The sequence below is a fragment of the Medicago truncatula genome, chromosome 8 (assembly GCF_003473485.1).
Source record: "Medicago truncatula cultivar Jemalong A17 chromosome 8, MtrunA17r5.0-ANR, whole genome shotgun sequence".
NCBI lineage: Eukaryota > Viridiplantae > Streptophyta > Magnoliopsida > Fabales > Fabaceae > Medicago > Medicago truncatula.
Window position 1 is genome coordinate 25,473,279 of NC_053049.1, and position 17,914 is coordinate 25,491,192.

At 30.8% G+C, this 17,914-nt stretch overlaps 1 protein-coding gene and 2 long non-coding RNA genes across 3 annotated transcripts; 2 read left to right on the top strand and 1 right to left on the bottom strand.

The window, feature by feature from the left end:
* Nucleotides 1-1,199: 1,199 nt before the first annotated feature.
* LOC112417562 (uncharacterized) lies at nucleotides 1,200-3,177 on the top strand. The gene is made up of 2 exons (XR_003008155.2): nucleotides 1,200-1,319; nucleotides 2,902-3,177. It is a non-coding gene; the product is annotated as an uncharacterized lncRNA (long non-coding RNA).
* A 3,424-nt stretch (nucleotides 3,178-6,601) lies between these two features.
* LOC25502599 (uncharacterized) lies at nucleotides 6,602-7,609 on the top strand. Its single transcript, XR_003007739.2, has 3 exons — nucleotides 6,602-6,717; nucleotides 6,810-6,914; nucleotides 7,565-7,609. It is a non-coding gene; the product is annotated as an uncharacterized lncRNA (long non-coding RNA).
* A 4,985-nt stretch (nucleotides 7,610-12,594) lies between these two features.
* LOC25502600 (amino acid transporter AVT1I) lies at nucleotides 12,595-15,329 on the bottom strand. The gene is made up of 3 exons (XM_013590148.3): nucleotides 15,118-15,329; nucleotides 13,871-14,478; nucleotides 12,595-13,257 (listed from the first exon to the last, which is right to left on the bottom strand). Exons 1-3 carry the CDS (start codon nucleotides 15,215-15,217, stop codon nucleotides 12,739-12,741), a joined length of 1,227 nt encoding a protein of 408 aa, XP_013445602.1. The 5' UTR covers nucleotides 15,218-15,329; the 3' UTR covers nucleotides 12,595-12,738.
* Between the last annotated feature and the right edge of the window lie 2,585 nt (nucleotides 15,330-17,914).

Sequence of the window (17,914 nt, forward strand, 5' to 3'; positions counted from 1 at the left end):
GGAACATTTGAAAGAAAAGATTAAAATTAATTTCTTCAGTAGGCTCATTTTCAATTAAAATATAATTTATTTTGGTTATAAAGTTATCCTAATTTCTTCAATAATAAATATCACCAATATTTTTAATATTGGCGAGGCACAATATTAGAAACAAAGGGCTCAAAAAAATACCACCAATTTTTCGATGATAAATTTTTTGACACATTATTAAGAACAACCAAATTTTTCTATATGAAGGGTGTATATAGAAATCTTTGTGAAATACGGGTGTATATATAGAAAATCACGCCAAAAGGGTCAAAAACATTAACAGACTTCAGCCTAACCTTTCATCATGTCAACTTTTTGGACCTTTAAGTGAATTTTTTCTATATACACCCCTCCAAAAAACAAAATATGCATAGGGTTGGCCCTGAATATATACTAGCACTTGGCGTTGAATTATAGGATATAAGGGGTGTCAACCTAGTTAAAATGTCTTGTATCCTCTTTAATGTCATCATGCACTTGATTTAGCAAAAAAAAAAAAAAAAGAGTTAAAAGGACAACCATGTTACATCAAAGCAATAATGAAGTCTAACTACATGCAATAATCTTGGACGAGCTATATCCAATGAATTAAAGGGACAAACATTATACATCAATGTGATGATATGATGATATGGGGAGATTTTTATTATATAAATATATAAAACAATTAATATTTGTTACCTTGTTTAATTTTTTTATATTGTCAATGATATGGCTCACCTTTTAAAATAACAATCTAATTTATTTTGAAAAGGTGACAATTACTATTTCTTCTGCAACGTGAGGTTGTTTAAAACAAAACAAAACAAAATGTTATATCTTTAAATCAATGAAACCAAACAAAACAAAACAAAATGTTTGGACAATCAAGAAATGAAATCATAAACACCTTACCATATTCAAGAACTAGAAATCAATAAACTAAATCAAATAACTTAAAGCTATGAAAAGCTAGATAAGAAATATAAAAAATAATGAAACGTTATAAAGACAATAAATATTTTTATGTTAGCTATACTCTATGAGTTAAAGGGACAAACATAATATATCAATGTACTTTCGAAACATTTAGAAATTGTTCTAATTTTAATAAAGGAATTCTTGCAACAACATTATTATTAATAATTATTTAATTGACATAAACATATCATGAGGTATTTTACTATATAAAGTAATAAAGGAGTTCATATTTTTTACACACAAAGATAAAAAAATGGCTGAAATGTTCAAGTTTTTTTATACTATGATCATTTTAGTTTCCCTATTTCTTGTTGTATCCTTTTCTAATGGTAAGTTCGTTCAATTTTTTTCTTTTGTTAATCTTAAAGGAAATCTTTCATCTCATCTTCGTAACGTGTCTTTTGTATTATTTTTTTGAGCAAGTCTTTTGTATTATTTTATACTATAGAAGAGTGTACTTCGGACGCCGATTGTTATAAAATATATCCCCATTTAAGTCTTTTACACATTAGGTGCTTTGAAGGTATCTGTTTTTTTACTTTCTTTCTTCCAGGTAAAAAATATTTATCTATTATGTTTAAGCTTTTCATTTTCTTTTGGCTTAATTGCACTTTTGGACCCCTATCTTTTCAAAAGTTGCGGTTATAGATCCCTAACTAATTTAAATACAAAATGGCCCCCTATGTTTTGATTCTTTGGCAGTTTTGGACCCCCAAGGCAAAACAAAAAAAAAATTTGACACGTGGCACCTCACTTAGGGTGCCACGTCAGCGTTGACCGAGTCAACAATGGACTGGGGGTCCAAAACTGCCAAAGAATCAAAACATAGGGGTCTGTTTTGTATTTAAATTAGTTAGGGGTCCATAACCGCAACTTTTGAAAAGATAGGGGTCCAAAAGTGCAATTAAGCCTTTTCTTTTCTCCATAATATATATATATGTGTGTGTGTGTGTGTGAGAGTGGAATATGTTGATTCCAAGAGTACTTATGAGATAAGTTGGTAATTTTAATTAAGTCATTATAAACAATTAATTTAACTAAAATCGAGACGAGTCACCTAGCTATAGAGAGGAAAGGATGATGCTCTGGTGATAATTTTTTTATGGGCAATGTTATCCGGTGCCCCGGGCATTGGTTAAGGAGTAATATGAACATGTAATAAATGAATCAATTTCATTTATTTTACCTCTATTAAAGTGAAAAATAAATCAACTAATTAAAATAAGGAAAATGTGCATTCAATACGTTGTCAAATTTCCTATTTTTTTTTATACAAGCATTGAATCCTTTTTTTTTTCTTTTTAAAAACGATTCATAAAAAATTCACGGAGGTTCGAAAGAGAAAAAATGATTCATAAAAAATTTACGGAAAAAAGAAAATTGATTTGAGTAAAATCCATGTGAAAAAAAAATTGTTAAGAAATGACAATAATAGAGCTCTCTTTTATTTTAATTAGTTGACTTATTTAAAGGAAATCATATTTTTAATAGGATAAGGAAGTAAAATCCAGGTGAAAAAAATTACCAAAACTAAAATCACAGAAAAAATAAAGGAAATGAAATTTGATATAGTATTAAATACAACTCTCTTTTATTTTAATTAATTGACTAATTTATCACTTTAATTAAAGTAAAATAAATGTAATCTATTCATTTATTACTTCTTAACCAATGCCTCAGGGACATCGGTTAGCAACACCCTTTTTTTATTACATACCTAGCTTGTGAGAAGCGAGGACGACATTAATATTTTTTAGATGAGAATTAAAGGATATTCATTTTTTTTTTTAAATATGTATCATAATAGATTGTTTCACGTGCTTGTGAAATGCATTTATTATATAATTTAGCATAAAAAATCATATGACTCCCTTTTTTATTATGTGTTTTTCTTATATTAATTATATGTAGGGTATCCTATAGGACATGCCTGAACAACACTATCATTAACAAGAATAGAAGTGGAAAATTATTCGCTCACCTCTGCTATGGTGTTCCTGAAAGTGTGTTGGATTATAATTTATGTATAAGTTATGTTCTAAGGATCTGATATTGTGACGTCAGGGCTGGTTTTAATAATCTAGGGTTGAATTATATTTTTTTTATCTTTAAAAAATACTATGTAGGTTATTGTATTATGATGATAAATTAAAGCATTTAGAAGCCAAAATATTTTATTTCAAATTATGACATTGAGTTGTTATTTTTTCGTGATAATGACTTATTCGATATTGCACGAAAATTTATTTATTCTACAAGAAAAATTATTTATGAGGAAGATGAGGAGTGCAAAATGGTGATATGTGATGAAAGAAGTGAAGGTTGATAGGATGAAACACTCTTAGAAACCTTAGAACATGTCAATGTTACCTTTAGTGCTCTTGAGCATAAACCAATCTTTCTGAGGTTCACAAACAAGTTCCTTGCTAAACAACATGAACTTCGAGAAATCGAGGAGGCAAGAAAAATATCTCGTAGCCAAACAGTGCATAACGAACTAGTGTTTTGGACTATGAGATTTCAGAAATCTAAGGGAGTCAAAGGACAAATTAATTTGGGTAGAAAAGAAAGTAGGAAAGAGATACTATCAAATGAACCTAGTCTTGCAAAAGAATTTAGTTGAATTAGAAATTAAGGAACAAAGGGAAGAAAGATCAAAGACAACTATCCTAACCATGGATGTGTTGTTTGTCGCGTTCATTTTTCGGAGATCAAACTATTTAGTTAGCATTGACTCACTAATTTTATTCACGACTGAACTTTTAATTTTTCAAAAGAAAGGGAAAAAAGTTCTAAATCACCACATTTTAAAAGATTTAGGGTTCGAGAGTTAGTTACATTTAGCGAAGGTGTTAGCACCCTAGACGTTCGTAATATTCTACGAGAACCTCTTGATTTTATTTACTTTTTGGGTATAATTTGCTTGCTTTTAAGAATAGAATTGAAGTAGTGATTAAAACAAAAAGAAAAATGTTTTTTTTTTTACATTTTTTATGAGTTGGAAGGACAATGTCCTTTGCCTACGTACCTGTGAGGGACCAAAACCTCGTAGTTCGGGATAAATCTGATAACGTTGACATCCGGCTTGTCAGAATTATCAACCTTTCCAATGCTGTCAATATTCTTCTTAGATTCTTCCATTGAAACTAAGAACGTTTAATTTGGTCTTCAAAATTAGTTTGACCATTCCTGTGGTAGGATTATTTGGTAAAATGCAAAGGACTTGCTTCATCTTCACTTTGCTTTGCTTTCTTCAAAGAAGCGTCAGCTTTTAGCTTCGACAACCTTCCTCCTTCGGTTGCATCCCTTTTCCAAGATGATAATGGTAAATTTAGAAATATTTCAAGACATAGGGTAAGAGGCAATGGATTTTCATGATGAAAAAGAGGAAAGTGCGAAGTTCGAATGAACTGAAAAAGGAAGGAAGAAAAGGCACATACCTTTTTATAATTTCAGATTGTTAACAAATGTCAACATCTTAGGTTGACGGTTAATAAAAGCAGAAAAGAGTGGTAGTTCCCAAAAAATGGGACGTAGCCCACTAAGTGGGATTTGATGACATCGTAAAAGTTTTTTCAACTGCCTTTGGATGCTGAATATAGGGATGTTATCTATTTCGACGGGAAAGATATGTTCAACGAAGTTCAAAAACGTCTTTTTCTAATTCTATCTGAAGATACAAACGAAAAAGACATTTTTGGGGGGCAATTTATTAGCCTGTATTTTCGGCAGGCTACAATAAATATAGTCAATTAAGTTTGACTTAGGTTTTGCAAGAATCTAAATGAGTTCGACACACAAGCTGTATCGAGTTTATGGACTTAGAGAGATTTATCCGTTCGATGGAGAAGCTTTGAAAAGCAAGCAGGATATCGAAGAGAAGTTGGTGCCAAATCAACAAGCCGAGAAGCAGTTATGTCGAAGAGATGTCATTTAAAATTCAAAAGATATCTAGAGTAGTTATTAGCGGTTATGTTCGAAGGTTTTTGTATAGGCAGTTACTTAGTATAAATAAGAGTTTTTCATATGAAAAACGGGTCACAATTCAAATACACACAAAACTTACACACTCAAACTATCCGCACTTTAGGAGAAACGAGTAAACAAGTTGAAAATGTATGAATCTGTGTACCAATTTACATTCATTTATGCAATTTAAGTTTATCCTTTAGATTCCTTGCAATTTAATTTTTCTTTCTAGCAATTTACTTCAACGGATTCAACGCGTGTTTGATTCCGACAATTACATTCGTATTTTACATCAAGAACATTCGTGCTTTTCTAGAAAACATTAACACAATATGCTCTGAGATTTACTGGTTGATCTTCAAAACGAACCTTTTTTTGAAACAACATTTGTTTACCCAAAACCAAGGTAAACACTTTCACACTCAGCGACAAACACATGCACAAGTACATATTCGACCCTCTTTGGAGGCTACCAATAAGATTGCACAACAAGAAAATGTTGTGCCTCATTTGAGGTAGAACAGTTACAACAACCCAAGCAAATTCTTCCAGATAAATGAAGTTCATCTTTTCACTTTGCATTTAAAAATGTTACATATGATATTGCAAGCCCAGTTTAATACCATTTCTCCACCAACAATATTGGAGCTCGTGGATATTATACATATGGAGAACAATGAGCAAAGTGCCACTGATCCCAACGATAATTTAAAAACATTACAAATGCTATGCCAATATAAAGTTAAACATGTTGATAACAACTTGGTTGCAACATTAAATGATGAGCAACTGACGCAACACCATTTTACTACTTATCTTACGAATAAGCAGAAGAAACAACTCAACAAATTCAATTACTACAACACTAGATCTAAACGTGAACACAAGGGTGGTTGAGCAACACCCTTTTTTTTTTTTCCTAGGGTATTCTTTCTTTACTTTATGTTTTCTTACTTTTTTTTTTTCTCCTATTTTGAGGGTTTTGGTTTGCCCCCCCGCATATAATTTTCTCTTTTTATAAAACATATTACGAGTAGGCGGCATTAAATAGGGGTATCTGTCTTTTAAACTCACCTTGATGCCTCATCTATCTCTTGGCCTAATAGAAAAAATATTAATAATAACTATTTAATCGTTACCTTGTTTTATATTTTTAAAATTTCAATTAATTGGGCTCACCTTTAAAAATCTCGCAATCTAATTTATTTTTAAAAGGTGATAATTATTGTTTCTTCTTCGATGTGAGGTTGTTTAAAAAAGATACGGTCGCGCTATTAAAAATCAAGTTGTTGCAATGTTAAACTAATGAAACAAAAGAAAAAAAAATGTTGGATAATCAATAAATGAAATTAGAAACACATTATCAAATTCAAGAACTAGAAATCAATAAACTAAATCAAATAACTTAAAACTATGAAAAGCTAGATAAGAAATATAAAAAATAATTAAAAGTTATAAAGACAGAAAATATTTTTATGCTAGCTACATTCTATGAGTTAAAGGGACAAACATGATATATTGATGCACTTTCGATACATTTAGCAATTGTTCTAATTTTAATGAAGGAATTCTTGCAATAACCTTATGATTAAAACTTATTTAATTGACATAAACATATCATGAGGTATTTTACTATATAATGTGATAAATGAGTTTATATTTGTTACGCACAAAGGTGAAAAATGGCTGAAATGTTCAAGATTTTTTATATTATGATCATTTTTGTTTCCCTATTTCTTGTTGTAACCTTTTCCAAGGGTAAGCTCATTCTGATTTTTTGTTTGTTTATCTTAAAAGAAATCTTTCATCCAATTTTTGTAACGTGTCTTTTTTATTATTTTATATTATAGAAGAGTGTACTTATGCTGCCGATTGTTATAAAAGATATCCTCGTTGGAGTCTTCTACCCAATTATTGCATTGAAGGATCTTGTTATTCTGATTTTTTGAATTCAGGTAAAAAATATTTGTCCCCGTGAGCATAGCTCAGTGGCAGAGACATTATTGTTATATGTAGGGGTCGGGGTTTGAACCCCGGACACCCCACTTATTCACCTTATAAAGTGAATTTTAACCACTAGACTACCTGACAAAAATAAATAAATATTTATCTATTATGTCTAAGCCTTTGATTTTCTTTTATCGTCATCATTTTTTTGCTCTTATAATTTCTCTCTCAATTTCATGCAGTTCTTAGACTTTCTAATTTCTTTGATAGCTGTAGAAATTCTTAAATATTTTGTGTGTGTGGTGGAATTTGTTGACTCCATAAGAACCTATGAAATAAGTTGTTATATTTAACAACTCATTATAAACAATTAATTTAACTAATATTGAGACGAGTCACCTTAGGACGCTGGTTAGTAAAACTCTACGAGGGCCAATATGAATGTGTAGTAGAAATGTAGAATCTACTATTTTGAGCATGATATATTGGTACACTATGAATGTGTGGTAGAAATGTAGGAACATTTTATTCGATATAGATCTATTGTATAGTTTATGTGTTCGTTTCAATCCATTGTTATTTTAATACTATTTTAAGTGACTTGGAACATATGTCACCTTTATTTAATTTGTCTTTATCATAAATGAATTATATGTAGGGCCTAAAGGACATGCCTGAAAAAAAGAATCAAGGTGTTTGTTCACAAAAATAAAGTGAAGAATTATTCGCTCACCCATACTATTGTGTTTTTAAGAGTTTGTTAGATTATTGGTTATGTTTAAACTATGTTGTAAGGATTTGATATTGTGACATCAAGGATGGTTTTAATAATCTAGCCTTGAGTTATTTTTTGGGATCTCTCAAAAATACTATGTAGACTACTTTATTATGAGTATATAACTTAAATCTTTAAGAAGCTAAAATATTGTATTTCAAATTATGATATTAACATTTTTAATTATATATTTATTTCACAATAAAACACATCAAGATAGCAAACTTTTTAATAAATGTAACATCTGACATCCATGAGAGCTTAGCTCAGTTGGATAAACACTAACAATAGAGACGACGTTAGATAAACCAATGTGTGTTCCTAACAAAACATACAACTAATTCCAATATATGAGAATATATAGATATTAGAGGAAAATATAAGGTGCAGTTTCATAATTTCCCCACATAAGCTGCAACATATTTCAATGGGGTATAAGGTTCGAGAGAACCTTCCATTATGAGGCTTCTCAGACCCAAACCACCTGCACAAAGAGGGGTGCAAACCTTGTCTCAAGAGAAAGAAACAACTTTCTCAATATCCACGTTACTTGCACTACAAGAAAATTCTCATTCTTCATCGTTATTCCTCAAAATTGGAATCCCAAATCGATCGAGTTCCATATTGGAAGGCCTAATCGAAGTAAATCTCCACATACGGTTGAAGTTTTTGCATCAATTTTACTCATCACGAATCCCTAATCGATGTGCCTTATAATCGCAATCGTTCATCACCAAATCCCTAATCAATGTTATCGTTCACTGAATCCCTATCTTCTCTTCGCACTATTGCTCTTGCTGATTTTAATCTCATCTGAATCGCTCACATCAAAATCGCTCTCACTTGTTCTCAAATTTTGCAACTGATTTTGCTTATTTGTCATGCTTTGCCGCAATCTAAGGTATTGATTTCCTCTACTTTGTATAATAAAATATTTGGTAGTAATTGATTTTTCTTGATTTTTTGTGTTAATTTAATATGATCATTTGTTGTAATTTTTGTGTTAATTAGGTGGTATTTTTGGGTGTGTTTGATTACAAACTATTGTTTTGTGTTTTTTTTTGTTACATTGCTTGTTTTGTGTTTGATATAATATATTTATGTTGATTTTATGTATTTCAAATTGTTTGTCTAATTTGACTGTCATTGTGTTGCATATGAAGTGTTTGATAATTTGACTCAATGAAATTTGACTCTCTAATCGTGAGTATCTCCTTAGAAATCCGTTGCAATTTGTGTTTAGTGATCTTAATATTTTATGGCAATGATATTACCGAGAAATTAGGATTGAACTATATTGATTTTCTGTTATTGAATTTAAACTTTAATAATATTCTTAGTATCTTTAATCAATAGTGAGGCATGTGCTCACTTTGATGAAGTTTTGATTATTATGAATTTATGAGTTACTTTCACATTGTTTAATGTAGAATGAATTTACATGGTGGTGGTAATTTATTATGAGTATATTTGACATTGCTCTCATGAATCAGAGGAATAAAGATGTACAAGAGTTATAGATGCCTCGAGGCTAACACAAACTTGGTCTTCAGTGTAACAGTCTGATTTTGGCTAAAATTATTTTATTTATTTATTATGTGTATTTACATGTGCTTGTGTGTGATTAATTGTCTTTGTTTGTATTTTAATCTGAATTAATGGATTTTTGACCTGGAAGGGTATTGTAGTCATTTTAGACTTAAGGGTTGGTCTTTTGGTGAGCAAGGAAAAAATAGTCTTTTTATTTGGGAGGTTAATTTTAGTGTTTTAAGGGGGAATAATTATTTTTACTAAGTTACTAGTGAGTTGGGGTAATTATTTGGAGACGGTAATAATTCGTTATTTTGACGGTTTACGTGTGTAGTAACTATGGTGAATTAGTTGGTAAGAATGTTGAGCCCATTAAAACAAATAGAGAAAAAGCCCAATTATGTGGATAGTATATAAACACTTGTGAGAAAATTAGGTCATTACATTCATTCACTCATTTCACAAAAATATTTTGAGATAGAGGTAGAGAAAGAAAGGGGATCAATAGGGAAAAGAGGAGCTAGAGAGAGAGCGCTTGGGATTGAAGGCTATGAGCTAAATTGAAACTAGGGTTTGAAATATTGAAGAATTAGAGGTAATGGGGATGGTTTCTTTTCATTAATTAATCATAATCTCTTATTTTTCAATTATGGGTTTGTTTACCGGTGTTTTTGGCAAACTACGGGCTTGTTCTGATTATTACAAGCAAGACCGAACTAGAAATCTCAGGACATGTTGTGCAAAGGTTTTGATCGAAAACGGTTTGAAAAAGGCCTCGAGATGCACTCAGGTTACTTAAAGAGCAGGACGAGTTTTGAAATAAAAAGGCACTGGTATGAGATTGCAAGTAAAAACAAGAAAAAATCAAAGGAAAGAGTAAAAGTTTAAACGCATAAACTTAAAGGAAAATTTAAAATGCATTGGATTAAAAGTAAAGTGGTATACAAATTAGTTTACATACATTCTGTATAACTCGTTTCCCTAGACACCGGTTGTAACAACCCAATTTTCGCTAGGTTTTTTTTTATTGTTTTAATGTGTGTTTATTTATGCTCGTATGTGATTATTTGCCTATGTGTGTATTTTAGTGCTAAAAGAGTATTTTGGTCATTTTGCGAGTAAGGGTAATTTAATATTTTCATGTTGAGGATTATTATTAGTGCTTAAGTATGAAACATTATTTTACTAAGTTACTAGTGTGATAATTAGTTGTGAGCCGATAAGTATTCAATAACTTTAACCGTAGGAGAGTAAATACTTTGCGAGTTAGTTAGCAAGTGAGTTGAGCCCATTAAGACATAAGGGTTAAGCCCAGTAGTGGTGAGCCTATTTAAACCTTAGTCTTTGAGGAAATTAGGTCACCTAGTATCATTTGTTCATTCTCATAAAACATTTTGAGAGAGGTAGAGATAGAAGGAGCTAGAGAGAGGGTTTTGACGAGAGAAGATCTTGGGGAGCAAGAAGAGGATAGAAACTCAAGGGATTGGAGTTAAAGTGAAGCACTAGCTTAGATTTGTGGAGAATTAAGGTAAGGGGGTTAGTATTCTCTCATAATCTCTTAGTATAATCTCTTTTCCACTTTCCTCATAAGTGCTTATTTGTGAAAAAGTGATTAATGTGAGTTTGATGTTGAATTTGCATGCTTGAAATGTATATATGGGTATACTTTGTGTTTTGCTCAAAATTGATGTGGAATGATGTTGTAGTTGTTGGATTGTTGATGGTTTCATGATTAATTGTTGTTGTTATTGTTATGAGAAGTGTTGTTGATGAATTGATGCAATGAGTTTTTTTTAATTTTGGAATTGTGGTGAGAATTGAGTTGATTTTGAGAGTTTTTGGAAAACTTGGTGGAATTGTTGAATTGTGTTGAAATGATGTTTTGATTTCAAATTTTGTGTAACTTTGAGTGTCTTTTGATGTACATATACCTGTAAACAACCATAGGGACAAGTTTGGACATTTGGAAGATCAAAATTTGGGTTTTTTGGTGAAAAAGGGTTGGAACCTGAGAGCAGGTGTGCAGAACTGATGACTGTTCGCTTAAGCGAGTTGTAAGCGACTAGCCACTCGTAGTTTTTGGACCTTAGTCGCTTAAGCGAACGAGCCCAGTTTCAGCACCTTTTGTTTTTTGTTCCGGGCATCCAGGGACCAATCCGAGCTTTCTAAAATGCTTCTTTCAACTTGTTTAATCACTGTTTATGCTCTTTAAACTACCGGAACACCTTATGGGTTGGATTTGACTTGATTTTGTGATTTTGAACTAAACTTTTGAAAAATGTCCAAACACGTCGATTTTTCTAAAACTCGTTTTTCTCAAGTAAAAAGGGTAGGGACAAGATTGTATACTTATTATATGATTTCCAAAAATGGTTGTGATTGGTTTCATTGAGTTCTAACTTGTTTTGCTTTGAAAATGGAACTGAAAGATAGTGTGTAAGAAGTGTTGTGAAAAGTGATGTGTATCTTGAGGGTGAAGCAAGTTCACTCTTATATACACGCGCCTTGAGCATAACCGTCTCTCTGAGACGCGGCGTGTGATTAGCGCAGCTACGAGACACGTGTAGCGTGATCTCTGCTGGAGGCGTTCTCTTGTGTGGCACGGTGCAGGCAAGCTAGGGTGCTCCTTCGAATGCGGGGCCTTAAGGCGGTGTATTATAGTCCAGATGTAACATCTATCAAACAGCTGAATAGCACCAGAATAAGCAAGCAATATCAAAATTGTTAATACGTTCACTTGCGATGCTTTTGTTGGTCATGCTATATGAAAACATTGTGTTTCTATTTTTTTGTCATATTGTAACTGCTAACACAAAAGAACTCAATCGTTTATAAAATGAATAGCAAACAAAAGAACGACAACAAAATACTTATAACAACATTTTGATCAACAACTTATACGAATTCTTTCTATAAATAACTCCAAAGATTAAGAAACTAGAGAAAAATTAATATTCATTCTAATCTGTCGTGTTAAACTCATGTGTACCCTCTATTTATAAGATCTATATTACATTACGTTGCAAAAATCATAATTAAAAAAAAAATAATGTATTTTTACCATAGTTACATGTTTCACAATGGGTTGATGATGGTAGATATTAATATTAGGGTTAAATTGCATTTTTGGTCCACTAACCATTTATGTAGTATCGCTTTGGTTCTTTAATTAAAATTTGATTTATTTTGGTCCCTTAACTTCTCTCTGTTACACATTTTGGTCGTTTCCGTTAGTTTTAATTCAAAAACGTTAGGTTTTCTTCATTTTCTTATGGAATTTTTCTGGGATTCTTGTTGTTGAAGGTTGATGGAGATGATATGAAGATGAAAAAGAGGAGAAGAAGATGAAGAAAACCTAACGTTTTTGAATTAAAACTAACGGAAAGGACCAAAATATGTAACATAGAGAAGTTAAGGGATCAAAATAAATCGAATTTTAACTAAGGGACCAAAGCGATACTATCTAAATAGTTAAGGGACCAAAAATGCAATCTAACCTAATATTAGTTAGCATTAAGCATACCCCTTCAATGCTTCATCTGATTTACTATATGCCCCACAGATATATAGGTACCATGTATTCCAATAAACGTACCAATGACTACAATTCCAATAATCATTATCACCTCTAACCCAAGTCTCATAGCAGCTTTGTTTATCTTTAGGTAGCAAAGGCAAGGGAACAACAATGAAATTGCAACACTCAAGAATGCACCAATGAAGGCCATAATGTACGCAAAAAAGGGAAGGAATAGTGCCACAATTACACTACTAACTACAATTGTTGTTCTAACAATAATGCTAATAGGTTTGCTCATGCATAGATGCCATTTATCCTCGATAGCAATTGTTATTGGGCTGATAAGAATAGCATATTTTGTGAAAGGATTAATTACGGTGGAATAGATTGCTATTTTAGTACTTATAGTGCTTATGGGTAAATTTAATGTGATTTGTGACTTCAAATTATCTCCATACATCATGTAGCCTAAAATGGCAATAGTTCCATAGATAGTAGCGCTTACCACAAAACATACCATCACAACCTACAATTGGTGAAACATCACATTGATAAGAAAGATACCTCGAAAACAGACTGAAAATTATAATAAATATCATGGTTAATATATGTTTACCCCTGTAATATTAGCAATTTCCGGTTTACCTCATGTAATTTGAAGATTTTTAGTTTTGGACTTTCATGAATTTTGACTGTACAAAATCGATGATATGATAGGGTGGTAAACCAAAACATTGATGATATGGCAAGGGGTAAAACGAAATTATCTCAAATTACATGGGGCGAAAGTACCTTAAATTTTAAAATTTAATGCCATATAGGTCCAAAATCAAAAAATCTTCAAATTACAGGGTTGAAATAGAAACAAATTTTTTTACTAAATAGTAAACCGGAAATCACTAATATTGCAGGAGGGTAAACATATATCAACCCTAAATATTATTCGCTCATTCTATAAATGAGCGAAACATTTCATTATATCATACTATCTCCCTCCTAAAATAACTAACGTAGTTGATCAATTCATATATATTAAGAAACTATATAAATAAAAGGAGAAAATTTATTTCCTCAAGAAAAAAGATATATATTTTTTTTTAAAGAGAGTACATAAATTCTTTAAATGAAAGAAAAAATACCTTGGAAAATTGTTTTCTTTCACTCATGGAATTGCGTATTGTGGGAAGTAATGCATGAACATTGTAACAAAAAGCAAAAAGGCTCATAGAAGTAGAAGATCCTCTTAAATTCACAAATTTTCCTCTTTCGTTAAATCCAACACCATCAACTTCACCCACCCACACAACACAACCAATTAGCACAATAGAAGTAAATACTCCACCAATAGAAATATATGCTAGAGCTCCATAATTTCTCAACCATGTTGTTGGTAATATTGCCAAAGCAGTGAGAATTACAAAACCACTTTTACCACCAATTCTTAGGCCAAAGATTGTGAATCTCATATTTGGAAAAAGCTTCTCCAAATTGTCTCCTTCTAATATAAGAAGCTCCACAGCAACTAAAAACAATTCTATGTAAATAAAAGTAGCCATTACAACTCTTCCTTTGTACCCAAAAGCAACCTCTCCTATATCAGCATAAGATTTGATTCTTGGATGTGCATTCATACACCTATCTAAAAGTAAAGCTGTGTAACAACATATCATGGCAAATATAATTAGTAGCATGAAACTCAACCACCCTCCTTGAGAAACTGCATATGGCATTGATAGTATTCCAATACCTGAAAAAACATATTTTCCTAGTTAAGCACAAATTATATCTAAGCACATAGGCTATTAATAATCATTTTCCCTTTCCTATATAAAAAAAAATAAGAAATTGGGCTTAAATCAATCCTTAGTAAGGGTTATACGTCTAGAACGCTACTTGATAGTTCGATAGTATATGATCTAATGGATCTTGTATATTTTTTTAACAACAAGATTTACCAAAATTTTGGAAATTTTTTGAAGGTACTCGATCCAAAAAAAAAAAAAACTAAAGCCCTAATGAAAAATTAAGACATAGAAAATTGAATTAGAACTAACTAAACCATACAAAATCTGCTTGTAAATTCAAAATCATGCACCACTTACAAACACACATTCAGTTTATATCTCATTCAATATAAGATTTTTTTTTGTGGTGGCTGAAGTTTGAACCTCGAACCTTGCACATATTATGCATTGTCAATATAAAACTCTTTAACACTATAGTATAAGTTTCTTCGTAAAAAAAAAAAAAAAAAAAAAAAAAAAAAACTATAGTATAAACATATCTACCCAAGCATTCATAGCTAAAGAACTCTCATTCAAGTGTGCAAAAGTGGGTGAAAAATATAAGAATTGAAAATAATCAAGTTTATGAGAAAATTTGAAACCTGTCAAGGCATTGAGTCCATTGAAACAAGTTTTGAAAAAATTGGTTCCGTCATTTTGATGTCCTGCATTTGAAACTTGGAGTTGATTTTCAGTCACCATACTCTCTCAATTAAATTTTGATAAGACAGACAATTTTTTTCTCCCTATATTATGTGATAGATTCCATAGCTTTTTTTAATAGGCAAAATAAATTAAGAAAATTGAAATCTAAGCAAGGTGTGCAACAGAGATTAATTACTTACCAGTGGAGGTAGTGATCCAATTAAAGCTGCAATTCCTGCTTAACGAGAAGAGACAATGTAGAAATAACTCTTGGTGAGCTTGATTAGATAATAATAATTTTAAACAATAACTAGTATTTAGACGGCTTAAGAGGTGAGCATGGCATTTTTTTTTGTTTTCATATTTAATCATATTTAGATGTAAAATTAAGAAGATGAATATAAAAACAAGCTAACTTAAAAAAATATCTGCTAACTTTTATTATTATTATTATTATTATTATTAGGGTTAAATATGTTTTTGGTCCCTATAAATATACAAAATTTTTCGTTTTAGTCCCTCTAAAATTTTCCTTCAACTTTTAGTCCCTAAAAAATTTTCCATCTTCACTTTTGGTCCCTTCTTTCATATGTAGAATTCTTACATTTTAGTAAAATTTTGCAGAAAAATTCATAATATTATAAAATCTCTCCCAAAAAAATTTAGAATTTTTTAACAAAACATAAATTTAATATGAATTTTTATATTTTTGATGGATAAAAATTCATATTAAATTTATGTTTTGTTAAAAAATTCTATTTTCTTTTATGAAAGATTTTTACAATATTCTACACATTTCTGCTAAATTTCATTAAAAAATATTAAAATTAACTTAAAAATAGATACTAAAAGTAGTTATTGAAAATTTTATAGGAACTTAAATATTATTGTTATTATTATTTATACGTTAACTTTTATTATAATTGGAAACTATGTTAGCAATTAAATCAACCGTGACTAGTCCATATCAACAAAAATTAAATCAATTCTTTCAACAAAAAAAAAAAATCAAGGGCGACTAAAATTATATTTTGGAGCAACCACGTGGCTTTTTTATTTTTTTTTTATTTTTTTAAGAATATACGAGAATGGTTTGGTGGATCACATAGATCTTGAGAGTTAAAAAATTTGAGTAATTGATAGGTGAATGGTTCCGACAAGCAGAAAGCATAGAAACTATTGATATTAACATTTTTTTTTTTTAAGGATATTGATATTAACATTTGTGATTTACAAAGAAAAAAAATAAGTATCAAATCATTTTTGTAAGTAGTTAGACTAGTTTTGAATCTATTGATTGAGACAGTCAAACTTGTACAGGCATGCCTAATGTAACAAAGTTTGGAAACTTTGACCAATCAAAACAATTTCTATCGAATTGAGTACTCTTCCTATCATAGGTGATTGTGCCTTAAATGTTACTCCCTCCCTCCCTCCTTAAATAAATGACCTAGTTGACTCTAACACATATATCAATGCATATGTTTTATCTTTGATATATTCAATTCTCTACTAAAAAAAATTATAAAAATTTAATATTTTAAAAATACTCATCGAGACGAATCCAACAACATCTTACATGATATTATTTATCTTTGTGAATTAGTAGAAAAGTATGGTCAAAGTATATCAAGTCAATAATGCATATTGTCAACTAGGTCATTTATTAAGGGACGGAGGGAGTAATTAATTTAGTGGCTTTTTTTTTTATAGGACCTCACATATGTTATTTTTTTTCCACCCTACTTTTATCTCACGCACCTTACTTAAGTTTTGAAAATATCTTATTCAGATTATACAATCTGATGCCTTTTTAAGGATTTTTGGAATCCAAAACCTCTAAAATTCATGGAAAAAAATAAACAGAACTTTGCTTTGGCCTCTAGTTGGCCAAAACTTTTAAATATAATCTGAGATGTGCCACCCCCCACCTGCAAAGAAATTCATTCTAAAGACATATTATAGTGTGTAAATTGATAGATTATAATAAATGAAGCTATTTCAGCGCAGAAACTAAATGTGTTGATTACTGACACCTTTTTTCGATAAGTTAAGCATCGAGAAATTATTTAAATATACATCAAAACAAATTATAAGCAAAATATCTAATACATGTATTTGAAACAACATACACGGAGTCTTGAAATTCTGACACGTGAGTCTTAAGATGTTCTATGTTATCTTCCAACACCAGACACAGATTACGGATGTTGAATAAGATGTTTAGAACATTAAGCAAACAGATATAAACATAATAAAGTAAAATAAAAGACAAGAAAGTAAAAGGCACAACGAGTTTGTTAACCCAATTCGGTGCAACGTCACCTACTCTGGGGGCTACCAAGCCAAGAAGGAAATCCACTAGTGTAGTCCTTATTATAAGTTTATCAACAAACTCATTGTTTGCAACTCTAGACCTAGGACCAACCTGTATTGACTTCAACCTAGGAACTCCTAGATCTGAGATCCCATCTCACTTCCCACAATCAATCACAGCCCCTGTGGTTATTAGATTACAAACTCAAACAAACATATTAAGTTACCTTCAAACAAACTATCTAACACCGTGCTTCACAGCTTTGGTGTAGTACACAACTCCTTGCTTCACAGCTTCGGAGTAGTGAACACTTACAACATAATAAACTTAGTCCTTAACATGCATCAAGGTGATACACGAAAGGCTCACAATTAACAGAGACTCAAAACCCTAAAGATCTAAACTTCAAAGACGGATTGAATTCTGATTTAGGTCTT